We start from the raw sequence: 27,948 nt of genomic DNA, 5'->3' as shown, positions 1-27,948 counted from the left end.
TATGTATCTGCTAAGATATGGTCATGGTTTTTATTAAGTAAAGTTTATGTACTTTTTTTCCCCAAAATAAAGCCACAGATTAAATATGAGTACTTTCCCTTTTTTTTCCCCCTTTTTTGGGGAGGGGAGTGTTTCAGATTCATCTTTTGCTTATAATTAAAATGATCTATATCATTCTTTTCACTGATTTTTTTTAAAAAAATCATTAGTCTGTTCCAAAAGAAGCAAAGAAGGATACAAAAACTCAATTTAATTTTGTTTAGCCAATTAAAATGCTAACAAGTAAACTTACGAAAAAGAAGATACTAAAAAAAAACAATGGAAGACTGGGAGAATCTACAAATCTAATTTAAAAATCCATAAACCAAACGGTTCTAATGCATTCTAGGACTCCTAGATTTTAATCGTACCAAAGCTCTGGCTTGGTTTTATTTAAATGTCACAGACATAACTCATGGTTCATTATTTTCTTTCCAAAAAACAACACAAATCATCATTAAGGAAAATATTTAACAATCCAAGGTCAGTATAACAAAGCAGGTTACACAAAGTACCTGTATATATTACAAAAGTCGAATAGAACTGCAAACTCAGGAGGTGATTTTTTTTCTCCAGAAACTGGGTTTTCTTTTTAAATTGTTTTATTGTGGTAAAATATACGCAACATGAAATTTGCCATTTTAACCATGTTTAAGACTACAATTCAGTGGCATTAATTATATTCACAATGTTGTGCAACCATCATCACTGTCTCCAAACTTTCCTATGATTTCAGAGACTGCAACCATTAAGCAGTAACTCCCACTCTCCTTCCTCCTAACTCCTGGTAACTTAAGACCACTTCCTGCCTGTATCCGTCTGCCTATTCTAGATACATCATGTGAGTGGGGTCATAGGACACTTGCCTTTTGCACCTTGCTTATTTCATTTAGCCTAATGTGTTCAGTGTTATCCATATTGCAGCATGAATCAGAACTTCCTTTCTTTTTATGGCTAAATCTCATTCCACTGTAGAGAAGGCAATGGCACCCCACTCCAGTGTTCTTGCCTGGAGAATCCCAGGGACGGGGAAGTCTGGTGGGCTGCCCTCTGTGGGGTTGCCAGAGTCGGACATGACTGAAGTGACTTAGCTGCAGCAGCAGCATTCCATTGTATGGGTATACTACACTGTGTTTATATAGTCATCTGCTGATGGATACTTGGGTTGTTTCCACCTTTTGGCTGTTCTGATTAAGGCTGCTGTGAACACGTTGTACAAGTATCTGCTTTACTGTTCTCAATCTTTGGGGGTAAATGCTGAGGAGTTGACTGTTACGTCACATGGTAATTCTGTGTTTAGCTTTTTGAGGAACTCCCTCAAAAAGAAACTGAGGATTAGAAACTGAGGATTTTTTTTCTTTAAATTATTTCAAAAGAATATTTTTCTTTAGGTACAATCTTAACATGCATAGTATAAAAAATGTTATACCATCAACTTCACAGAAGTTGTCTGAGGAATCATCATGCTTGGTCCACTGAAGAACAGCCTTCTGCGTTTCCTCACTTTAAACAAAGAAAATGGAGTTACTCTTTTTAAGTTAACATTTCACCTGAAAAAGCATAAAATACTACTGCAAATAAAACACCAAACCTCAGAGATTCATCCACAGCCCCAAGTCGTTCAGCTTGCTCACATTCTTCAATGAGACTATTGGCTTCTTCGGAATACTACAACAAAAGGGAAAGAAATAGAATCCAATTAATTGTATTTTTAAAACTTTTAAGAAGACTGTCAAAGGAATTTGAGGTTCTTTTAGAACTAGCATCATCCCCTTGGTTTCAAAACTTTACAAGAAAAAAAAAATAATAAGCCTCACATTCCTCCTGAAGCTAAAATATAAGTAAAAGGCTTTGCTCTTTGTTTTGTTGGAGAGCACAATTTACTATTATGTTTACAAAATAAAGAATAATTTATAGTCCAAAAACTATCAAAATGTCCACTAAGAAAATCTCTGAGGTTAAAGAAATCAGTTAAGGAGTCATGGGGCAGTGTTCCACTCTTCTAATGACCGAATTGTGAGCATCAGTTTTCTTTTTCATAAAATCAGTGTTTGGGCTAGATCATGTGTGTCTACGATCTATTTCAACTCTAAATACTATGATTCTAAAAATGCCCTGGAGGCTACCAAGTCTTATAAAAAGTACTCCAATATCTTTAGGTGCTTAAAATACATTGTGTAACAATTGTATTTATTTGCAAAGTCAAAGCCACAATATGAATTCTGCTTGCTGTGTACAAGGGAAGTAAGTATGGATCATGAGACTTCACAACACACCAGGCATCACTACCATACAGCTAAAAGATGACACTGGAAGCAGGAGACCACAGATTCAATCACTCAACAAATATAAACTGAGTGCCTATTATGTCCTCATTGTAAGGATGATCGCACAAATGAGTGTCCAGACAAGGACTCTTTTGAGGATAAAAGTGAACACTGAAATAACTGAAATGACATAACTATTTGAAACGATTTGTTTCATCACATTGGTCGACCTAAAGACAATTCAACTCAAAAACTACTACCAAAACGAAAATTATTTTTTATACATAATTAGGACTTCTCTGGGGGCTCAGTGGTAAAGCATTTGCCTGCAACGCAGGGTTCGATCCCTGGGTTGGGAAGATCCCCTGGAGAAGGAAATGGCAACCCACTCCAGTATTCTTGCCCAGGCAATACCACGGACAGAGGAGTCTGGAGGGCTGCAGTACTTGGTGTTGCAAACAGTCCGACACAACTGAGCATGTGCTCACACATACATAATTAAGTATAAATGGGTAAAGGCGTATGATGTATAACTCTTACATGGTTTTTAAAACTCTATGTATTTAAGCATGCTAAGACAGTTGAGGCAAAATATTAAAAATTAGTGAATGTTTATAAAAAGTGTATAAAATGTCTTTATATTAATCTTGCAACTTTTCAATAAGTTAAAAATTATTTCAAAATAAAAAAGTTAAAAATACTTATCAAAAAGTAAACAAAATTTGTTCAAAAGATAACACACACTTATGTATTTTAATGTACCGATCTATATTTAAGCAAAAGTTGTTTATTATTGTGATTATCTGAATATTAAAATGTAAGTTAAAGATAATAACTATTCCTAGCTCTTATTTAATAACTTAGTTAGCTTTGTAAGTCACATCTGTCTCAAAACTATGTCAGTGGCATTTTTTCTGAAGAAAAATAATTTTTCTAAAATGCTTATTATTTTCAATGTTTTACAAAATTGCCCACAATCTTCTTCAAAGTTAATTTTAAGGTTAATTTGAAATCATCCCTACTTTCAACTGACTCTTCTCTAAAGATACAGTTTTTAATTGAGAAGACTTCCCTCCTGGCTCAGGTGGTGAGGAGTCTGCTTGCAATGCAGGAGACCCAGGTTCCATCCTTAAGCTGAGAAGATCCTCTGGAGAAGGAAATGGCAACCCACTCCAGTATTCTTGCCTGGAAAATCTCCATGGACAGAGGAGTCTGGCAGGCTACAGTTCATGGGGTTGCAAAGAGTTGGACACAACTGAGCCACTTTCACTTTAACTGAGAAAAATATTACTTCTACAGGTAAATATATGAAAATATTTTAGCCCACATATTTTCACAGTTCTATTCTTTGCCTCTAAGTACCTCTCTTTAATAAATAAGACAAAATAAATAAGACATCTCTTTAATAAATAAGACAAAAATCATTAAATAAATTATCTTCATTTTTTAATTAAATGTTTTGCAAATAGAAATGAAATTGTAAGTGTTCTTAATTTAAATCCATTTCAGGTCATAATTTGGGATTCCCTCATAGCTCAGAATATAAATTTATCCAGTTAAAAGCAAGAGTTCATTAAGAGGAGACTCTTCCCACAAGGGGAGAGTCTCCAAAACACAATTGTAAAATTTCAGAATTTAATCTAATATACCATTTAAGCTTTCTTCACTTAATATCTAAAGTTCTTTCCTACTTTTCATATCAGTGAATAGCCAGGTCTTTGTTACAAGTTTTGTTATAATAAGTACAACTTGCTAAAGCTTCAAAAGCTGAAATTTGTTTTGTTCTTTTCTTTAAGCAGTCCATCAGTAGATACTTTGAATAATGATTCTCTACTGATTTTGAAAATGCAATCAACATTTAGAGGGCTCATTTCTTTAAAAATGATCAATACCAATGAAGGATTCTTAGACTATTTAACAAAATAGTTCTTCAAAGGCTCAAGCATTTATAAAATTGGATTGATGATGGAGAGCAAAGAAAGTCCACTACCATGCTAAAGTAATATTTTATTCAGCATAAGCATCATCCCCAAAACTTCATAGTCATTACTTAGTATATATATAAATACAAAATCTTATTTTGTTGTTCAGCTGCTCAGTCATGTCCAACTCTGTGACCCCATGGACTGCAGAACACTAGGCTTCCCTGTCCTTCAGCATCTCCTATATATTTTGACAAATATATATATTCTGACAATAGTAATTGTCAAATAGATAGAAGTAGTAACTTCTATCTTAAGTAGTAACATATCACAGCATGTCAGGATATAATTATGAATTATGTATGTACCTCAACCAATTACAATTCTGATTTAGTTAAGATTTCTTGATTTAGTAAGGACATTTCCCGATTTACCAGGACATTGTTTCTTTCTCCTTAATATTTTATTATGTGCCAGGTCTTAGTTGCAACGTGTGGGATCTTTAGTTGTGGCTTGCAAACTCTTAGTTGCAGGGTGTGGGATCTAGTTCCCTGACTAGGGATCGAACCCAGGCCCCCTGCATTGGGAGCATGGAGTCTTAGCCACTGGACCACCAGGGAAGCAGGACACTGTTTCATCAAAATTGAATAGGTGTATCATCCCCAAAAAACAAATACTTCATCTTCAATTTTGAACTTTAAGTGAATTTATACTAACATTCAGTGACAAATGCTTTTCTTCAACAGAATGAACTTCTGAAAATTTTACTTTGAGCATCAACTGAATGAAAAAAAATCAAACAATTTCTGGGACTTCCCTGGTGGTGCACTGGATAAGAATCTACCTGCCAATACAGAGGACACAGGTTCACTCTCTCGTCTGGGAAGATCCCACATGCCTCAGAGCAACTAAAGCCTGTATGCCACAACTGCTGAGCCCACGCTCTATAGAGAAGCCCATGCAAAGCAACAAAGACCCAGTACAACCAAAAATAAATCATTTTTTTAAAATTCTGGAATTAAAATGATTATTTGAAACAGCTGATGATGGCATCATTTAATTACATGCAAAGCTCTGCACTAGAGCCAACACATTAATAGCTATGACTTCATTCTTTGTATATGAATAAAAAAAATGCAGAATCAAAAATGATCAAAATTAGTTTAAATCTAACACGGAAAAAGTGCAGAACAGTCATTGCCTCTAGGGAAGGAGTATGGATTGACTAGGATGGGGTATGAAACAACTTTCTAGGGTAACAGCAATGCTCTGTATTGAAACAGAAGTCTAAGTTACAAAGGTGCATGCATTTAACAAATGCACACTTAAGATGTGTGCACTTCATTGTATATCAATTTTATTAAATGTACATGTAAGCAAATATTAGACTCTACTCAATGATATACTTCTAGTTATATATATATTTAGTTAATGACATATAGTGAGGGCAATGTATACTGATGCTTAAAACTTATTCAAAATATATCCAAAAAATAAAATGGTTTAATGGATGGCTGGAAGGATGAACAGATAGACAGACATGTAGTAAAGTGAGTTTATGAAAATGTTAATAGTAGAATCTAGGTGATTAGTATGATTAGTATGATCCAGTGTTGACAGGAAAATTCCTTCAACTAGGCTGTATGTATGAAAATTTTCATAATAAAATATCAGAAAATTTTAATTTAGAACAGTTATTTAGTCTAAATGGAAAATCACACATCCCAAAATGATATGTAAATGTATCGTCTGCAGCTGCACATGTAAAGCTGTCTTAGACACAATCTTCTTAAAACAACCACTAAGTTACAAAGCAGATGCTCAGGCTTTGTCAGCAGATCTGTGTGTTTTGATTTTCATATGACCAGCGATACTTCCATGGTTCTTATGGATGGTAAACAATAACCCTTGTGTGAGTTACATATCATCATCAACTGCTGTGAGAAGTGGAAATTCAGTACTTCATTTTTCATTAAACACGTACTTTCTTTTTCCTCTTTTAGTTCTTTCAGCCAAAAGGATTCACTGTAAAATTTTAAAAGTACTAAATAGTAATAAGTGGTTGATTTGCACCATGCAATGAAGGATAAAGCCACTATAAAACAGGACTACTCTCTCTATGCAGGACTACTCATCCTCTGCTTCTCATACATATTTCTCATAAACCTAATCTATAATTTCCCAGGTTTTTCACTGACCAGTCAAATAGCACCTTAGGAGCTTGGGACATATAACAGGTACGACGCATACCAAGTGAAATGCATGGAATCCTATTTGAAATCGACTGTTAAGAGCTTCCAGGTGTCTCAGTGGGTAAAGAATCTGCCTGCAATGCAGGAGACACAGGATATGCAGGTTTGATCCCTGGGTCAGGAAGATCCCCTGGAAGAGGGCACAGCAAACCATGCCAGAAAAGCCAATGGACAGGGGAGCCTAGCAGGCTACAGTCCCTAGGGTCGCAAAGAGTTGGACTGAAGCGACTGACCACGCATGCACATACATTAAGGCATTTACAAAACAACGAGAGAGACTGGAACCCTGACTTTGGTTATGTGGGGTTTTTAAAGTATCATCTGTCTTAGAGATGCATACAAAGTATTTGTAAACAAAATGATTTATCTCAGACTGGCTTTAAAATAATTGGGAGAATGGAGTGGAAGGGATAGATGAAACAAGATTGACCACATATACTGGTAATGCCTTAAGCTGGGTGATGCGTACACAATTTGGGGTTCCCCCTACTTTTATTTTTCTTTTAAGCTTTAATTTTTTTAAAAAAAAAGGTAAAGAAAATGGAGGGAAGAGAATTAGAGCCGCTGAGTACAAAAAACTTTCAAGGAGTATCACTGTACAGAGGAGCAGAGAAGTGAGGTATTAGTTGGTAGAGGAAGTGAGTTTTTTTAGTTTGGCCCAATACTAGACACATTAATAAGTATATATACAAACCTTGTAGCTTGCAGACTTAATTCCATCAGGAACTTCATCCTGAAAAAAATTTTAAAATGCTTTTAGATGACAGTTATTCTATCTTCTGAAAAAATATTTTATACTTCTATGATTTATAAGAAGAATTCACAGAACAAATGACTGAAGTTAACAGGCTAATATTTAACTGAGAACAATTAGGCAGTCTTCATATTATTTCTTAAAAATAAACAAAAAATTCAGTAAGTTATGCTGTGGATTGATTACACATATTAGAGAATGGAAATATAAAAACAGAATCTTAGCCATTATTCTTTTTAATGCTCAAACTGTCCCACATTTGACCACTAGGAGACTAAGTGCTGGCCTGTGTCTTTTTCATGTGGCCTGTGTCTTTAGCTGCCCTGGTGTCTATTATATGTTTCCCCAGTAATCTTTTTTTAAAAAAATATTTCTGTTTATTTGGCTGTGCCGGGTGTCCGTTGCTGGCACGCTGGATCTTTGTTTCAGCATGCAGGAACCTTAGTTGCCACATGCAGGATCCAGTTCCCCAACCAGGGAACCAAACCCGGGTCCCCTGCATTGGGAGCAAGAAATCTCAGCCACTGGAGCACGGGGAAGTCCCTACCCCAGTAATCTTTAACAGCACTTTTTGTTTCTGTTATGACAATATACTCCAGGCTCATATATTTCTTGTCCCAGTCTAGGAATCAACCATTTTTTAAGGAACTCTAGTTCTTTTCAGAGGAAAACGGTACTAGTTTTTAGTTCTGTGTTGACCACTGTATAACACAGGATCTATCTGCCTGTCCTCAAAGTGATGCTGTGAGTAGAGATAATGATGTATGTGAGAAAGTGCTGTAAATTGTAGGGTCCTATTCTAATGCTAAATATATTCAGTGCAGTCCTGAAATAGATTCCAAAGGGAAAGACCCACACAGAGATGAACACTTTATTGTGTACTCGTCTAGACTTTGAACTAGATCAATGTATAGTCTTTTCCTATGACCAGATATTTAGATGGTTTCTAATTATTTCATATAATAAACCAGGTCAAATTTATAGGTTGATTTCAGCAGAACTGACATTTTTACAATATTTGGTACTGCTTTATGGTCATCTTTGGACATCTGTCCAATTATAAGTAAAAATCTTTGTAGAATTGCTAGGTCAAAGGATATGTACTATTTTTATTGGCTACATCTTTCTAATTAATCTCCAAAAGACTTAACCACCAGAGTGTTCATTTCTTTCTCCCGGACTAATGCTGAATATTGTTTTTCTTTTTCACATTGGCCAATTAATAATGGAAGTGAAAGAACATTGTTCTGATTAACTGTAAAGGTAATAAATAACTCTCAGAGATAGTCCAGCCTCCATGGGCACACAATCTGCCTCATTCAAATATTCTCTGGAAAAGGGTGCAAATCAAAAGATGTGTATTTTAAAGTCCCATTGTTGTGTTGCGTTAGTTGTTCAGTCGTGTCCAACTCTTTGCGACCCCAAGGTCTGTCCATGGAATTCTTTAGGCAAGAATATTGGAATGGGTTGCCATTGCCTTCTCCATTGAAGCCCCGTATAAAGAACAGAATTTTAATTTTTTATCATTTTTCTATCTCCACTGTGTCCCAACGTATAACCTGAACCAAGTATATACATGAACTGAAAAAAGAAATCAAAGTGTTGACAAAAAGAAACTGGTCTTGGTTCCTCATTTAGCTCAAAAGGTATTAACAAAACATCAGCAGACCTTCTGTAGTAGTGAGTTCATTGTGTTTAACCTTGTACGTGTATTGCACGTGTGATAACCACACTGTACTCATGATGCAATGTCAATTTTTTTTTCTTCTTTTGGTCACACCATGTGGCCTGTGGGATGTTAGTTACCCAACCAGGGATTGAACCCAGACCCTTAGCAGTGAAAGTATGGAGTCCTAACCATTGGACAGCCAGGGAATTCCTGTAATGTCTTTTTAAGATACATAATGAAGAATATAGTAGTGAGATGTCAAGATTTCAGTAATGTACAATATAAATGCTAGATGGGACAGCTGATTATTTAGGCTGAAGCAAGTATTTCAAAGTATTTGAAATTATTTCTAATCACCTAGTTGTGATAGACTGCGCTACTCAGGAACTACTAGAACTGAGACCAGGCTTGTCCTAAGAGGAATTAAAAAGGCTCATTCCCATGTTGTCATTTGCAATGGAGCTTCTTGGTGTCTCTCTCCTCTGCCCACCTTTTCCTCTACTCCTTGTGTGTACACCTTCAGCCTATCTATTATTGGCTTATCACATTTGTACTGAAATGATCACTTAGTGTTTCTCTTGCAGTACTTCATCATGACAAGTGCTCATCTTACATGCCCAGGTCCAGGTACATGGCAGACCCTCAAAAATATTCACGATTGAATAAAATTACATTCAATTGCTAATCGCTAGTCCTTCACCAGTCTCCACTCCATCTCATCTTCCGCTCCCTACTCTCCACAGTGCTACCAATAACCTTTCTGAGTCTTCGGTCTAATTATGGCCCTCCTCTGCTACACTAAAATATAAGAATATTTTGGGGGTGAATAAATACCTTCTGCTGTTGTTGTTGTTTAGTCACTAAGTCATATCCGACTCTTTTGCTACCCCATGGACTGTAGCCTGCCAGGCTCTTCTGTCCATGGGATTTCCCAGGCAAGAATACTGGAGTGGGTTGCCATTTCCTTCTCATGGGGAACTTCCCACGCCAGGGATAGAACCTACATCTCCTGCATTGGCAGGCAGACTCTTTACCACTGCACCACCAAGGAAGCCCAAATATCTTTTTTTCAAAAGAGACTTCTCTCCATCAAGAACCCAGTTCAAGAAAAAGAAAGAGAGGGGGAGGGTATTGGCATGAAAGGCACTTGACTCCAGTTCTACAGAAGGTGCAATAAGTAGGTTCTCTCAGTTTCTCAGTACAAATTGCTAGCTTTCACTGAATTATTTTATTTTAGCATTTCTGTGGGCTCAAGTCAGATAATAAACATCTTAAGTTTTAGCTTCTTCAATGCTAAACTTGGCTGTTTTCTCTAGGATTTACAGTGAAATGGATTTCATCTGTCAGTCTGTCAACCTGGGGATCAATAAGCTATCACTTTATGCGATGCGTCTCTCAGGTTGTTCTGCCCTCTCCAATCTTCTTCTGAAGGTGGCAACCCTTAGTTCTACACTGTGTTAAAATAATTACAAATAATGCTGTTGCAAGATGAGATTCAAATTTGCAATAATTGCCAAACTGCTTGTTCTGACTAATGTTAATAATAGCCCATTTAATGTGCAAGTGCAATTAAATGTCTTTAACAGGAATCCACCATAGTTTTAGCATTTTAAAAAGCCATATAAAAAAAGTCCTTGGTAAATTTGAATTTCCACAAATACTTTTCCTATTACTAAATATAAATACTAGAATTAATGAAATAAAATGAATATTTAAATTGATATCATTTTAATGATATGCTCATGTTTTAAATCATAGCAACATAAGGTATTTCCTAAGTTAACCCTTGACTTTTCAAAATGCTGTGTCTATGAGGATTAAAATAACTAAAAACTTGCTTTTTGTTCAGCTAATGATAAAATACTCATAAATAACACTTTACATTTGCCTTATTCCTCATACTAGACACATATATGTAGCAATATTTACATGTATACAAATAAGCTGCTTAAAATGACACTATCACCTCACACCCAGGTGGCTCAGAGGTTAAAGCGTCTGCCTGCAATGCAGGAGACCTGGGTTCGACCCCTGGGTTGGGAAGATCCCCTGGAGAAGGAAATGGCAACCCACTCCAGTATTCTTGCCTGGAGAATCCCATGGACAGAGGAGCCTGATGGGCTACAGTCCACAGGTTCGCAAAGAATCGGACACGACTGAGTGACTTTACTTTCACTATCAAAAACAAACAAACAAACAAACAAACAAAACACAGATAATAGCAAGTGTTAGCAATTTTAGTGAAGTCACTCAGTCATGTCTGACTCTTTGTGACCCTATGGACTATAGCCTGCCAGGATCTTCTGTCCATGGGATTTTCCAGGCAAGAATACTGGAGTGGGCTGCCATTTCCTTCTCCAGGAGATCTTCCCGACCCAGAGACCCCCCCTGGGTCTCCTGCACTTCAGGCAGACTCTTTAATATCTGAGCCATCAGGGAAGCCTCTGTATTAGGAAAGATGTGGAGAAACTGGAACCCTTGTACACCGCAAGTGAGAAAGTAAAATGGTACAGTCACTGTAGAAGACAGCATCAGTTCAGTTCACTCAGTTGTGTCTGACTCTTTGCCATCCCTGGACTAAAGCACACCAGGCTTCCCTGTCCATCACCAACTCCCAGAGCGCACTCATACTCATGTTCAACACATCGGTGATGCCATCCAACCATCTCATCCTCTGTCGACCCCTTCTCCTCCCGCCTTCAATCTTTCCCAGCATCAGGGTCTTTTCCAATGAGTCAGTTCTTTGCATCAGGTGGCCAAAGTATTGGAGTTTCAACTTCAGCATCAGTTCTTCTAATGAATATTCAGCACTGATTTCCTTTAGGATTGACTGGTTGGATCTCCTTGCAGTCCAAAGGACTCTCAAGAGTCTTCTCCAACACCACAGTTCAAAAGCATCAATTCTTCAGCACTCAGCTTTCTTTACAGTCCAACTCACACATCCATATGTAACTACCAGGAAAACCATAGCTTTGACTAGACGGACCTTTGTTATATCTACTACTGTGGGCAAGAATCCCTTAGAAGAAATGGAGTAGCCCTCAGCCAACAAGAGTTCAAAATGCAGTACTTGGATGCAATCTCAAAAGAGACAGAATAATCTCTGTTCGTTTTCAAGGCAAACCATTCAATATCACAGTAATCCAAGTCTCTGCCCCAACCAGTAATGCTGAAGAAGCTGAAGTTGATAGTTCTATGAAGACCTATAGGGCCTTCTAGAACGAACACCCAAAAAAGATGTCCTTTTTATTCTAGGGGACTGGAATGCAAAAATAGGAAGTCAACGGGTACCTGGAGTAACAGGCAAATTTGGCCTTGGAGTACAAAATAAAGCAGGGCAAAGGCCAACAGAATTTTGCCAAGAGAACGCACTGGTCATAGCAAACACCCTCTTCCAACAACACGAGAGAATACTCTACACATGGACATTACCAGAGGGTCAATACCAAAATCAGATTGATTATATTCTTTGCAGGGAAAAATGGAGAAGCTCTATACAGTCAACAAAAACAAAACCAGGAACTGACTGTGGCTCAGATCACAAACTCCTTATTGCCAAATTCAGAAGATAGTGTGGTGTTGCTCAAAAAATTGAACTAAGAATTACTAATGATCCAGCAATTCTGTTTCTAGGTATATACCTCAAAGAACTGAAAGTAGAGATTCAAACATATGATTTGTACATCCGTGTTCATAGCAGTATTATTCACAAGAGCCAGAAGGTGAAAATAACCCAAAAGTCAATCAACAGGTGAATGAATAAACCAAATGTAGTACACACATACAGTGGAATATTATTCAGTATTTAAAAGAGATAAAAAGCTAGTACATGCTCCAATATAGATAACCTGGAAAATATGCTAAGTGAAACAAACCAGACATAAAAGAACAAATATTATAAAGATTCCCCTTATACATGAAGTACCCAGAGAAGTCAAATCCATAAAAAAGGAAAGTAAAATAGTGACTTCCCATGGCTGAAAGGAGGGAGGAATAGGAATTTATTGTTTAATGAGCATGAAGTTTCAGTTTAGAAAGATGAAAAAGTTCTAGAGATGGATGGTGGTGATGGCTGTATAACAGTGTGAATGTATTTAATGCCAATGAACTGTGCACTTAGAAATGGCTAAAATAAAATGGCAAATTTTATGTTATATATATTTTATCTCAATAAAAGAAAGTAAAATAAAAATATGTACTTTTAAAGGAAAAAAAAATGCTTTCATTGAAAAGGGTAAAATTCTCTGCTTTCAGGGTGGAATATTTCAAATTTTAATGCTCTGAGAACTCCTAAGCAAGGCCAGTGGTTTTGTTCCAATCCCTGCCAAGGAGGAAAATGAATACATCCTCAGAAAAGGGGAAAGACTGCATTTGTACCTTTATAAATTTTACTTTTTTAATACTACATACATAGCTTTAGTTTAGACATAAGAAAAACAAATAATAAACCAAAAGGGACTTCCCTGGTAGTCCACTAGTTAAGAAGCTAGCTGCTAACACAGGAGACAGGGGTTTGATTCTTGGTCTGGGCAGATCCCACATGGCATGGAGCAGCTAACCTGTGCACTCCAACTACTAAGCTTGTGCTCTAGAGCCCACGAGTCTCAACTACTGAGCCTGCGTGCTGCAACTACTGAAGTTAGTGCACTGAGAGCCTATTCTCCACAATGAGAAGCCACCACAATGAGAGGCCTGTGCGCCACAGTGAAAGTAGCCTCCACCCGCTGCAACTAGAGAAAGCCCGCACAGCAACGAAGGCCCAGTACGGCCAGTAAAAAAGACATAAAAATATCAAGCCAAAAGAACAATAGCTTTTATTACTCTCAGTAATAAATCAACAGATTATATTAACCACAAAATCTAAATTCTACTATTATGAAGACAGAATAATACAAAATAGGCTTTATAGTCATAAGCTTAGAGTTTTAATATGTTGATTTTAAACAACGTTATATGGTGATTGCAGCCATGAAATTAAAAGATGCTTACTCCTTGGAAGGAAAGTTATGACCAACCTAGATAGCATATTCAAAAGCAGAGACATTACTTTACCAACAAAGGTCTGTCTAGTCAAGGCTATGGTTTTTCCTGTGGTCATGTATGGATGTGAGAGTTGGACTGTGAAGAAAGCTGAGCGCCGAAGAATTGATGCTTTTGAACTGTGGTGTTGGAGAAGACTCTTGAGAGTCCCTTGGACTGCAAGGAGATCCAACCAGTCTATTTTGAAGGAGATCAGCCCTGGGATTTCTTTGGAAGGAATGATGCTAAAGCTGAAACTCCAGTACTTTGGCCACCTCATGTGAAGAGTTGACTCATTGGAAAAGACTCTGATGCTGGGCGGGGCTGGGGCAGGAGGAGAAGGGGACAAGAAAGGATGAGATGGCTGGATGGCATCACTGACTCAATGGACATAAGTCTGAGTGAACTCTGCGAGTTGGTGACGGACAGGGAGGCCTGGTGTGCTGCAATTCATGGGGTCGCAAAGAGTCAGACACGACTGAGTGACTGAACTGAACTGAACTGATATTTAACCTAAGGATTCAAATATTATTTTAGCTATATTGGACCCTTTCAAAAATAGCAATTATTCCAAAAAACGTGACAGTTCTTAAATGTATAGACTGTTCTTACTGAGTGACAAGGCTTGACAGCACAATCCCTTCTTCCACACTGGCTGATATCATTCCAGAAAGGACATGGCCTTTTCAGGTTTACCTGCAAAATAAAATTAGAGAAAAGTTATAAAAATAAGAATCTCAAGATTGTAACAGACAGATGTTGAATTATGATACTATAACCTGGTCGTGTTATCAGTTGCAATTATTCTACTTCATCCATTTACCAATTGTCAAGTTTCAGGGATGGTGTAAACATGTAGCTGGTCTAAGCAAATCGGTAGACTTGGTCATAAAGACAAAAATAGGCTACTAAACAGTTCGTGAACAGATAGCAACTGGAAGCCAAAGTAGTTCATGTCATCACTGCTCAACTTACAATGTTTTTTTTTTTCTTCCAACTCACAGCCTTTCAATGAAAGTAATAGCTAACAGACAATTGTGAACACAGAGTGTACTGCATAGTACAATGATCAGGTTTTCTATACTCTTTCAACAGATAACTCAAGATAAATCATCACAAGTTACTTGTTAAAATAATACTGGTCAGAATAAAGTCATGCTTCTTAAAAATACTTCTTTTTTTAATTAATTGGAGCAAATCTGATGTTTTGGAATGTTATGAACAACTCATGACTTCGATAACAATATAATAGCTTCTGTTCAGACTTCAATTTAACCAGCTAGATTCCAACACTAGAGTTCAAAACTCAACTTTTGAAATTAAAAGTATTCAGTGGGTCATTTCAGAACCATATGGTTCATTCTTATGAACTGTATTTTCCTAATATAGCCTTACTCAATTTTAAATAATAAACACAATTTTGCAGCTCAGTGATCCCTAAGAAAATGTAATTATCCATTTAAGCTTTAAGTATTCCTATACCACCCCACAAATTTTTAAATACCTTGTAATATCTAAAGTAGTCACTTTCCAGGAGTTTTTGAAGTCTTGGGAAAAGCCTGTAGTTATTAAATTTATCAATGGTTTCAACATCACAGGTACAATCATCCAAGTAACCACTAACCTGTTACAAAGAAAATGGAATATTATATCAAAATATCATAGACGCAACAGAGTTTTTTCCTCACATGGTTATGATAAAAAGAGCCCTTTACTCAACCAGCCCCTAGCCTCTTGCCTCCATATAATTTTCTGAGCTAGGAGATGGCTGTAATTGAGTAATGCTATTGCTCTTACTATTACCTATAGGAATGCAGTGGACATCATTTGTAGGGAGGGTGTACTGAGCTCAAAATGATACACGTACCCCCAAAGAGTTGGTTGGTTCCCTGCAGCCATTCAGTATTCCCATCCCACCCTCCAGAATGACCAGGGGTGGACTTCTAATCCAAAACAAGTCATTGACTCCACTTCAGGACTCTGGAATTGAGGCTAAGAAGGAGCAATGTCGTCCCCTGTCACTAAAGAAGTAAACTCAGATCATATTCCATCACGTGAACTGAGGAACACGTAAGCCAGCTAGCTGGCAGAGAGAGGAAAGATTCTACAAGATACACAAAGAAGCAGAAATAGAAGATGGAGAACATATGTTAGCTGAATTCCCTAGAGTTTGCCTGCTCCCTCTTCTACCATCTTCCCTGAAGGCATTGGTGCTGCTGCTAAGTCGCTTCAGTCGTGTCCGACTCTGTATGACCCCATAGACAGCAGCCCGCCAGGCTCCCCTGTCCCTGGGATTTTCCAGGCAAGAACACTGGAGTGGGTTGCCATTTCCTTCTCCAATGCATGAAAGTGAAAAGTGAAAGTGAAGTCGCTCAGTTGTGTCCGAGTCTTCGAGACCCCATGGACTGCAGCCTACCAGGCTCCTCTGTCCATGGGAGTTTCCAGGCAAGAGTACTGGATTGGGTAGCCAGTGCCTTCTCCACCTGAAGGCATTACCACCTTTGAATTCTTTGAGACCCAGTATTCCTATAATTCAGTTGTCTGTCTTTCCTTTTAGTTTCCAACAGGATGTGTAAGTCACAGACAAGGTTGGTGAATGTAAGAAGTGATACTGAATTTATAAGTGAAACAATAATTTGTTTTAACGATATAACAACCCTCAAATATTGGCCTTGATAAACTTTATAGATTTGAAATGATGCTAAAAATTACTTATCATCAGCAACACTGAGATGGCAAATTAACCACAAAGCCAATCCTGATCTTCAAATGCTTAAAACCAATGTCTTAACTGTATTTAAGAAATCAAATTATTAAATCATATTATAATCATATGCAGTGGGAAAACATATTATAATCAGATAATGTTATCAATTGTGAAGGTAAAATTCTGAGATATTTATTTGGGATTAGGCCAACATCTAACAGAATTAATTAAGCATTGCCTTAAATAAGTAAAAAACACATTATGATTTTAAGTAACTTTTTAACTTTTTTTAATATACAGCATGCTGCAGAAAAGAGATCCTTAGACTTTGGCCTGAATATCTGCATTATAAACTACTCTGGATTATACTTTTGGGAGATGTATTGCCAATAAAATAATAACTTAAAAATCTATTGGTAAGGAAACAAATAAAGAATAATTCAGTGAAATACTGAATTTAGGTGTTCTCCTTTTGGAATATGTAAAATCCTACACCATCTTTTAATTGTAGAACATCACAAAACAGAAATGGAAATTTTTCACCTAAAAAATAAGAATACTTGGAATGATGACAGCAATATTCAAGAGATAAGTTTTGTTTGTTTGTTTGTTTGTTTGTTTTTTATCCAGCTTGCCTAGTCTTATTTGTTTTGGACTAAAGAATTCAGTTTCTAGAAATCTGAGTTACATATTTTGTCACTGTAATAACTATTTTCATTTCATATGCAAATGTGTTCTTGTTTCCTGCTAAAAATTTTCTCAGTATACAATAATCTTAGAGTCCTAATTCCTGGTACCAACAAAACAAAAGTGCTTCTGTGCGTGTGTGTATAAGTTGCTCAGTCGTGTCCAACTCTTTCCGGCTGCATGGACTGTAGACTCCCAGGCTCCTCTATCCATGGAATTCTCCAGGCAAGAATACTGGAGTGGGTTGCCATTCCCTTCTCCAGAGACTCTTCCGGACCCAGGGATTGAACCTGGGTCTCCTGCATTGCAGGCAGATTTTTTACCACCACAAAGGAAGTCCAAAGTCCTTCTAACATAGATAATTTGATTTTTCATGCCTCTTTCTTTTTGTGCTTTCAAGGCAAAACTTCTAAGAACATAGAATAAGCTACTGTTTCTCCCGTTGGATACAAATTATTACACAAAGAATAATAGGCACAAAAGCTGCAAAGGCCAAAGGGATATAGGCCAGAGAGTCACATTAAATCACAAAAGAAAAAAACACAAAAAGACTGAAGAAGAAGGGTTTGAGGCAATCCATTTCTCCCCCTGAGGAATTCATTTTTAAGGTAAAAACCTATCCTCCTCTCTTTTGGGAAGCTCCCCTAAGGTACCACTCACCCCCAGCTGGGTTAACTGTCTCTCCCAAGAGCTCCCACCACACTCCACAGACTCCTACACAAGAATGACCTCACTGTACTGAATGTATCTATATTTCACTCCCTCTCACTAAACTTAAGAACCCTGAGAGCAAATTCGTGTTTGTTCGTTTTTGTATTCCTGGGACTGAGCACTGTACTTCTAGAAAGCACACAGTAGATGCTCAATGATTATTTTTGGTTTGGATTGGTGGATAAGTGAATGAAAGCTGTCCACTGTCACTCGAATTCACTGGAGCCCAGCACCGCGCTGCCTAACTGTAACTAGGCACTTTCCTGTCACCTATAATGGAGGTGAGTGCCCCAGACCATGCCAGGTCAAAGGGCAGAAAGGCGCTCACAGGGGAGTGAAAGCAAGCAGCAAAGACAAACAAATCTCTGGGTCCAATATTCTGCTGATCGACATCCTAAGTAAAAGAGAGTGATAAGAAGCTCCAAACCAGAAAGAAATACATGATACCTCCAAAGCAGAGGTGGCTTATAGCCTAGAGGCCACCGAGAAGAGAAAGCAGGACAACAGTAGATTTAAATATCTTCTGCCTCTTACCTTAGATATTAAGTGGGAGGTATTACCAACTACAATTCAGCTCAAAGGGCAGCTAAGGTGGTGGAACAGGGGTGACAGGAGCTTCACTGGATGGAAAGAGTCCAGCCAAGGAGAGGCAGGAAGATACTCGGAAATCCAAACCATCTGACTGTTCAGAAAAGCTTGCCAACAGGCAGCAGAACCTGATCCCTGGAAGGAAGTCTAGCAGGTATGATACTAGACCCAGTTCTAGAAATTAAAGAACCATGTATGTTATCAGAACAGTCTCAGGAAAAGTCTAAGGTAGAATTCCAGTTAATGGACCCAGGGCAGAACCTTGGAAATGAAGCAAAGTCCTATTACCTAAACTAAGACCAAAAGATAGGTGCTGATATATAAGAAGGATGGCTTGATGCTGTACTTCAGAATGTGCTATGGGGGCATAAGTAACCACTATACTATCTCCCAAAGTGAAACAGAACTGTGGCCCTACCATAGGAATTTGAATTTTTTAAAAAATGCACTCCCCTACCTGCTCCCACAACACATACACAAAGTGAGTGATGAATGCCAAAATGTGCAGCTCACTGCTCTGGGCTTCAGGTAATAATCAGCCTTGGCGGGGCAGGAGGCCAAACAAATAGGAAGCAATGGAACGGCTCTTGCTGAGGGGTGGTAGATATATGGACTGAAGTAGGCCTAACGCTATTCAATTCTGGTCTCTTTAAGAGTAGGGAAGTCTTTGAAGGCCTTATATTGCTTTCTTCCAAGCAACCCAGCAATCCCCTTCTCCCACCCTCGAGGGGAGGCAGTGTGTAACAACAGGGTTAGCAGGCAGGCTCTGGAGTTAGACTTCCTAGGGTTGAGTCTCATCCCTGATACTTCTTAGTTGTTGACATTCCCCATGCTTTTCAACCTAATGGCTCAGCAGTAAAAAGTTCACCTGCAATGCAGGATACTCAGGAGACCAGGGTTTGATTCCTGGGTCAGGAAGGTCCACTGGAGGAGGAAATGGCAGCCCATTCCAATTTTCTTGCCAGGGCAATCCCATGGATAGAGGAGCCTGGCAAACTACAGTCCATGGGGTAGCAAAGAGTTGGACACGACTGAGTGACTAACACTTTCAATTTCCCATCTGAATACAAAAATATCGAGGTAGTCAAAAAGTTTGTTGGAATTTTTCCATAAGATATTATGGAAAAACCTGAATGAACTTTTTGGCGAACCCAACAGAATAGTAGCTCTCATCTCAAAGAGTTCATATCAGGATAAAATGACCTAGTGTAAAGCCCAGTAACTGTTGATCATTATTATTACCCTACCACTGCTTAAATATTTACAGTAACAGGGATCTTAACTATTCCCCCAAAGCACTCTACAACATTCTTTTTTTAATGAACAAGATTTTTTTTTTTAAAGTCAAGTGTGCAGTTAAAATTCTCCAAAAATCTTACATCTGTAGCTCCAAGGGAACACAGAACTGACAATCAACAGTTAACTCCACTACTTTCCCCATTGACTCTGATTGGTTTGAACCCAATTCCAAAATACAAAAGGCAAGGGAAAAGAAAATAACACTGGTCTGCTTGTTCTCAAGTTTTTGGATACAGGTATCCTTATCTTGAGAGTCCCTTGGACTACAAGGAGATCCAACCAGTCCATTCTGAAGGAGATCAGCCCTGGGATTTCTTTGGAAGGAATGATGCTAAAGCTGGAACTCCAGTACTTTGGCCACCTCATGGGAAGGGTTGACTCATTGGAAAAGACTCTGATGCTGGGGGGGTTTGGGGGCTGGAGGAGAAGGGGACGACAGAGGATGAGATGGCTGGATGGCATCACCGACTCGATGGACATGGGTTTGAGTGAACTCTGGGAGTTGGTGATGGACAGGGAGGCCTCGCGTGATGCGATTCATGGAGTCACAAAGAGTCAGACACGACTGAGCAACTGAACTGAACTGACTGATCCTTTACTTTGCAACAAAAGACAAAATAAAAAACACTATCAAAATAGTTTTTTTTTTCTCTAAATAGTTTTATTGTGTCCTAAAAACTTCCAGTCCTACGGTAGACTATTATTTTTTTGCAAAGCACTGTAAGAGTATACTCCTCATACTTGAATGAAATAGCTTTTAAAGTGCTCAAAGAAAGCTTTTAAAGTGGCAAAGAACTTTAGTTGCATTTAATTTTACTGAGTTTTGTGACCATTAAAACATACACACAAATACACACACACACACACATGAGGCATTCATTCGTTGACAGACTGGAACAACTCTGTCAAAAGAAAGCATAGACGCACCAAAAAGACTCTATCCTGGGTAGTAGGCAACTTTCTAAGGACGTAAAACACTAAGAGCAGTTTCTGCTTTAAAGTCTTGGTCTTGCTATAACTAGAATCATTGTTAAATGACCCAAAGCATAGCGACCAACATGAAACACACTTTGGTCCACATGCTTCGTTCAGAAAATGCTGGAATGCAGGTGGCATTCAGAGCCAATGACATCTCTCCAATATAACCTGTTTCAAAGATCCCTCTGACTAAGCTTTAATTCTGGGCTTATTTCCACCCACCACCCAACATATTATTACTGTCTTTTCCATTGTCCTGCCACTCTGACTAACACAAACTTTTTTAAATTGACCTGAACAAGACACCCAGACAGGTAAACTACATGTACATAGAGTCTATCTACAATGCATTCCAAGCAAGAAATAATCCACTTCTGATGTAGCCATTTTGGATTATCCAAACTATTCCCCTTTCATTAGGCTGATGGAGATTTACTGGATTCAAAGAAGTGGACCTGAGTGTTTATTAGCACTAACTATATTGAGTGACAAAACATTCTGAATATAAAAGTTTACAAACGCATTTCTAATTAATTTCACTGAAAAAGGTGTCCATACTGCCTCCATACTTGGCTTCGATATCTCTTCTTGAGATGACTTCTTTAAAATGCATCCTGGGATTCTGTGAATTGGGACTAAAGTTCAGTTATATTTATTCTCTCGAATGGTGCATAATGAGAAAATAATTGTCGAAAAGAAATAAACTCTGAAAAATCTTCACTTACTTCAAGCCCATATCTGCTACAATACTATTTTAATTTAAAGGAAGGGTGAGTCCTTATTTATAGGATTTTTATACAAAACTGTTCATGTGTTAGACTTCACTGACTTGTGTACCAAAAGGTTTTAAAAAAAAGCCAATTTTCTGTGTAAGATTTTTTTTAACATTTTTTAACAATGATACGAGTGGCAGTTAGGAGGGGGATGAGCAATGTACAAGGGAGACTCATAACTCAGACAACTGGTCACTTACTGTGGGCAACTAAACTGAAGCACTATTCTCAAAAGAACTTACAACATACAGTGAAAATGGTTTTACTAGGATGTGATGTCAACTAACAGGCATATGCAATAACTAAGTTTACAGATTCACTGGGGAAAAAAAATGCATTGGGAGCTATCGACCCATTTTTAATTAAGAATATACTTCAGCTAGTGTAGCATTCACATATTTGATAAGCACCAAATATGTACCAGTCTGTGTACTCTGGAGTGGCAAGAACTGTAAATTGTAAGTTTCTAATTTACTTTCTGATCTCTCAGAGTCTGTTCACGTTAGGCCTCAATAAATACCTGTTGAATTTAGTCCAATTATTTGTAGAGCTTTGCACATACTTCAGTGGCTTTCTGAGGTCCAACAACTACATGCTGCAGCTAAGTTGCTTTAGTGTGTCTGATTCTTTGCAGCCCTATGATTGTAACCTGCCAGGCTCCTTCATCCACAGGATTCTCCAGGTAAGAATACCAGAGTGGGTAGCCATGCCCTCCTTCAGGGGCTTTTCCCAACCCAGGGATAGAACCTGTGCCTCCTGCATTACAGGAGGATTCTTTCACCCCTGAACCACCACGGAAGCCCTAAATACATGCTGCCCTGGTTCAAATCAGAACCCTCATGTACAACAAGCCAGGCGCCCATGCAGCAGCGGTGAGGAGTGATGTGTGGTAACTCAAGGCAGAAGTGGTAAGGACAGGCAACAGGAAGGAAGATAGGGCTACAACTGGCAACCAAAAGAGAATCAAAAGGACTTTGTGGCCGATGCTAATAGAACCAGAGAAGATCTGAACTTTTATTGCCAAAGCTTAGGTGAAAATTCGCTTTTTTAGTTTCCAGCATGGACAGAGGAGCCTGGTGGGCTGCCATCTATGGGGTCGCACAGAGTCGGACGTGACTGAAGCGACTTAGCAGCAGCAGCAATATTTATTAACTAAAAAAAAAAAAAAAAAAAAACACCGAGGATCCCCGCCTCTCCTCAAGCCCCAAAGAACATGATTTACTAAACTGTGAGCTCTTCAGGGCAGGAATTATGCCACTGTATTTCTGTATTACAAATTCTCAGATCAATTTACATAGTGTTTATAAGTGTTTGCTGAATGGATCATTTGCCCCTTCCCTTTTCTTTCTCCATTTTTAAAATTTTATTTCTCCTTCTGATTTGGTTGATACATACATGTCGATATGTTTGTCTCCATTTTTCTCTTCATGTTTATTTGTTACCATCCTCTTCCTCCTCTTCTCACCCCCATCCCTTCCATTACTGACCATAATGGAACTAAATAAGTTAACAGTAAAATCTACTTAAAAGAACAATTTGGATACCCATCCCTCAATGTTGTATAGAACGTCGTTTTTATAACAGAAATCAACCAAAACGTGACTTTTAATAATAATGACATTAAAATATCACATCTCGTGGATACCAAAAACCTGTACGTTTCTTTGAATATTTTTGCTCAAGGAATCCACATTTCTTACTAACCGAAGGAAATAATTATAAGCTTGTAATCAAACTTCTACACTGAGGACCGGTCTCCCAATTGGGACCAGCAATACGGATGCCGCGGTTAAAGAGTTCCACTACACTCAGGAAAAAGAAAGGACACAGGGCGACCGCGGCCCCAAAGACACCAGGCAGTTGAGCTTAAGACACTGAAAAGCCACACGAAGCCATTCTCCTGCCTGACAGGAAGATCTGAGGGCAGCCCCCTTCAAAAGTCTGTCCTGACCAGAAAGGGCGGAGAAGGGACCCAGCAGAGGCACATCCCACGCTGTTCCAAGCCAAACTGGAAGTTTGAAAGACCCAGGTTCTGTGAAAATAACAAAGTGTGTGTGTGTGTGTGTGTGCCTCTGTGTGTGTGTGTGTGTATTCTGTGAAAATAACAAACCAACTAGGTAGAAACAGACAGCGGTGTACCCATGCCTCTCGCCCCAAGCCTGATCAGAAGCGCGGGAGGGCGCCCTGACATCGGTTCAGGGTCTTCGGGTGGGGGACCTGCTCACACCAACCCAGGCGAGCCGCAGAGGACCGAGCCCCGGCCAGGGAGCAAGAGCACAGGGGGCTTCTTCCGGAAGGGTGGAGAAAAAAAGACACACCTCCAGCGCCCCACCTGCCCGGGCGCGCGGCACGCAGTGCGAGGCGCAGGCAGGGGTCCCGGGACCCGCAGCCCCGCCGCGCATACCCCTTACCTGGCAGAAGCACCTCTGCGCCGCCGTCTCTGGGGGCTGCTGCTCGCCGTGGCCCGAGCCCAGCAACCCCGCGGCGACCAAGAAGCCGATCAGGAAGCCCCAGCGGCGGCCCATAGCCGCTCCAGCCGCTTGTCGTGCCGCGCCTCGGACTCCCCAGCGCTCGGGAGCAGGCCGTGCGTCCGCAGATGAAGCCCGCGCGGGCCAGCCCCCGGCCGCGCCCCACCCCCCGGCCGCCTCCCAGGCCCGCCCTCGTCTCTCCTTCCTCTCAGAAGCCGCCACCTCTCGTTGCAGCCTGCGGACGTGCCGGGGCGCCCGCGCGGGCCGCCTGGGACCTGAGGCCCGCTTCCTCCCCGCGCGTGTGGCTGACGCACCAACCCTCTTCCAGACTCCGCCTAGCCCGGAGAGCCGCGCCCGCCCCCGCCCCGAGTCCCCTGAACGCCCCGGGCTTGGGTACTCGACCAGGCTGCCGCCACCAGCCCCGCGCGGGAGTCGGGGTCCTCCCAGCTCCGAGAGCCCGAGAGCCCGAGCCAAAGCTGGAGGGGGTCTGTCTCTCCCGGCAGGGCCCCGCCCCAGCCTCCTCATTCCGGCCAATCCTTCCCTATCTCAATGCGAGGAAATCAAACCGTGAATTACGTGTCCACGGTGGCCCTGGCTGAGTCATAAAGCTGAAAAGGATACTTGTGATCATCAATACCAGAGCTGTATATGTTGATTTTCTAGTAGTCACATCAAAAGAGCAAAAACAAGCAGGTGAAATTAATTTTAATAATTGATTGAACCAATATATGAAAAATATTTCAAAATATACTCAGTATTCAACGATTCATAATATACTTCACATTTTTAACTTTGAAATCTGTCATATATTTTATACGAACTAGCCACATTTCATAGTCAAGTGTGGACCGAGGTGGGAGATCACTCAATTTTATAGGAGGAAACAGGCCCAGAGAGGTGAGGGGATATGACCTAGGCCTGGGAGCTGGTGTGAGAGAGCCAGGTCCTCTGAGACCAGCCCCGGGGCTGGTCCCTCAGCTTTGTTTGTTTGTTTGTTTCTTAAAGAATACATTTTTCAAGGTGAAACTGGAAAGCTCTCCAGTGTCTTACACATTGCATTAAAAGTTAAAATATGTCAATCTTTTTTTTGTAAACCGTTTTTTGTTTTTTCTTAGAAAGTCATCACTTATTGACTTAACTCTAGGATATGGTAGACCTAAAATAGATTTTATACTCCTATTTTTCTAACTGAGAAAAATAGGCATAGAATTTATATACATTATTAAAAATCAGTGTCGTAGAGGTGAGACTAATACCCTCTGCTCTGTACATCAATGCCAGTGAACATGTAATTAAAAAGTCACTAGTCATCTGTTATCCTAGTGGGCTGAAGTAGCTCTAATCTTAGTATCTACAACATGCTGCTGCTGCTGCTGTAAGTCTCTTCAGTCGTGTCCGACTCTGTGCGACCCCATAGACGGCAGCCCACCAGGCTCCCCGGTCCCTGGGATTCTCCAGGCAAGAACACTGGAGTGGGTTGCCATTTCCTTCTCCAATGCATGAAAGTGAAAAGTGAAAGTGAAGTCATTCAGTCTTGTCCGACTCTTAGCGACCCCATGGACTGCAGCCTACCAGGCTCCTCCGTCCGTGGGATTTTCCAGGCAAGAGTACTGGAGTAGGGTGCCATTGCCTTCTCCTCTACAAGTTAATACAATCACTCTCTTTTTACCTGGAAAGTTGTCTTTTCATTATACTGTGTATGGGCTCTCATATCCCTCTAGGGACAGACCTAACTTATTCGATCCCTCATCATGGGTCTTCCTGGTTTCCTCTTCACCTGGTTCCAATGTCTAAATTAATTTCAATTCAATAAACTTACACTCTGCCAGAATGAGCCTGACATCAGAGATACAAAGATGTATGAAACCCAGTCCCTGCACATGGATGGACACCCCATGGACGTTAGTATGTCATCTTTATGACAGCTTTACTTTATGTCTCTATTACTGAGTTGTGATCTCTTTTAACTCCCTAAACAGGGATTATGCCTGTGGCTCCCAAAAATATTTGCATGCATTTGTAAAAATAAATGAATATATTTCATATGGCTAGAGTATTAACAGGCTTCCATGGTGGCTCAGCTGGTAAAGAATCTGCCTGCAATGCAGGACACCCTGGTTTGATCTCTGGGTCAGGAAGATCCTCTGGAGAAGGGAATGGCAACCCACTCCAGTATTCTTGCCTAGAGAATTCCATGGACAGAGGAGCCTGGCAGTTTACAGTCCATGGGGTCGCAAGGAATTACACGCAATTGAGCGACTTTCATTTTCAGAGCATTAATGTCTGAAGATTAAGCTATCAAAATGAGAGACACCATATGAAAAAGAGGAAACTAAATGAATAAAGGCTAAAATTGCAGAAAGAAGCAATCTCAACATTAATCAGCTCTGAATTTCATGGTGATGTAATAGCCTGAAATTTGGAAGAGTTTAAAAACATCAATATTCCCATGAAAAAGGCTCTATTCCATGACTTAAAACTCTTGCCCAGAACAGATTTCTAGCAAACATATCAGAAACAATCACCATTTAAGATAATCTTTTTTACTTTATTGTCTCCCCCTCCCCCCTCCCGCCTTATTGAAGTATAATTGACAAATAAAATTATAAGATAATTAAAGTGTATATCTTGGTGATTTGACATACAGCGACATTTGACATTGTGAAAGGATTTCCGCCATCGAGTTAACACATTTATCATCTTACATATTTATCCTTCTTCCCTCCCTTGGTGAGAGCATTTAAGTTCAACTCTCAGAGAATATCAGTGATACATTAGAGTGTTATCAACTATGGCTACTGTGTTACACAGTAGATCCCCTGACTTTATTCATCTTATAGCTAAAAGAATGAACCCTTTTACCAACCTCTTCCTGCTTTCCCCACCCCCTTGCTCCTGCCAACCACTTTTTTACTCTCTGTTTCTATGAGTCTGACCTATTATTATTCTATATATGAGTGATGCCATGCGGTACTTGCCTTTGTCTAGTTATTTCACTTAACACAGAACTCTCAAGGCCCATGCATGTTGTAGCAAATGGCAGGATTTCCTTTCTCATGCTAAATAATAGTCTGCTGTATATGTATACCACATCTTCTTTATTCATTTATCCATTGGCAGACACTAGGTTGTTTCTGTACTTTGGCAATTGTGAATAATGCTGAGTGAATGGGGAAGTACAGATATCTCGGGAATCCCCTATTTGCCCAGTGGTTAAGACACTATGCTTCCAATGCAGGGGGTACGGGTTCGATTCCTGATTGGGAAAGTAAGATCCTACATGCTGTGTGGTGTCAAAAACAAACAAAAGGAAGTATAGATATCCAGGTATAAAGCCAGAAGTGAGATTGCTGGATCTTACTTTATTGTCTTGATAATTATAATTATTCTTTTCACATTTGTAAGGGATTTTAGATTGTATAAATGTTTTTACATATTTGAATGTTTTATACATATTACAAAGATTACTGACATTTCCCTGAGAATTCTTTGGGTTGGTCCTTTGTGTGAGCTCACTTCTTCAACTCTGCCTGCTCTGGCATCATCTTGTCTATGTTAAGGCCCATGAAATAACTGATTAGTCATCAAATAACTATTTAAGGAGCATCCACAGGGTACGTAGTTCAACCTTGGCTCTCTGAAAGTCCAGCCTCTCATCTATTATAACTTCACTAAACAATATCAAATGTTTTAGAGATGAACAAGGTTACTACCTTGTTATTCTAATACTAGCAATCATAACAATAACAGGACTTAGATTTAATGTACACAGCATTTCTTGTTGGAATTCTGATTACTCTGCAAATAACAGCTAT

The 27,948-nt window shown here is 39.4% G+C and overlaps 1 protein-coding gene across 1 annotated transcript in view; it reads right to left on the bottom strand.

Annotated features, from left to right (window-relative positions):
• Positions 1-24,590, bottom strand: part of ERO1A (endoplasmic reticulum oxidoreductase 1 alpha) — a 54,526-nt gene extending 29,936 nt beyond the window's left edge. Inside the window, exons 1-6 of the mRNA XM_069597603.1 lie at positions 24,077-24,590; positions 15,427-15,546; positions 14,535-14,618; positions 7,175-7,213; positions 1,631-1,707; positions 1,469-1,542 (exon numbers count right to left, since the gene is read on the bottom strand). Coding sequence (XP_069453704.1) covers positions 1,469-1,542; positions 1,631-1,707; positions 7,175-7,213; positions 14,535-14,618; positions 15,427-15,546; positions 24,077-24,190 — 508 coding nt within the window. The 5' untranslated portion in view covers positions 24,191-24,590. The remainder of the gene's footprint in view (positions 1-1,468; positions 1,543-1,630; positions 1,708-7,174; positions 7,214-14,534; positions 14,619-15,426; positions 15,547-24,076) is intronic.
• Between the last annotated feature and the right edge of the window lie 3,358 nt (positions 24,591-27,948).

Source organism: Ovis canadensis, chromosome 7 (genome assembly GCF_042477335.2).
Source record: "Ovis canadensis isolate MfBH-ARS-UI-01 breed Bighorn chromosome 7, ARS-UI_OviCan_v2, whole genome shotgun sequence".
Taxonomy (NCBI): domain Eukaryota; kingdom Metazoa; phylum Chordata; class Mammalia; order Artiodactyla; family Bovidae; genus Ovis; species Ovis canadensis.
The sequence above is the reverse complement of the archived record's forward strand: the minus strand, read 5'-3'. Positions and strand labels throughout refer to the sequence as shown.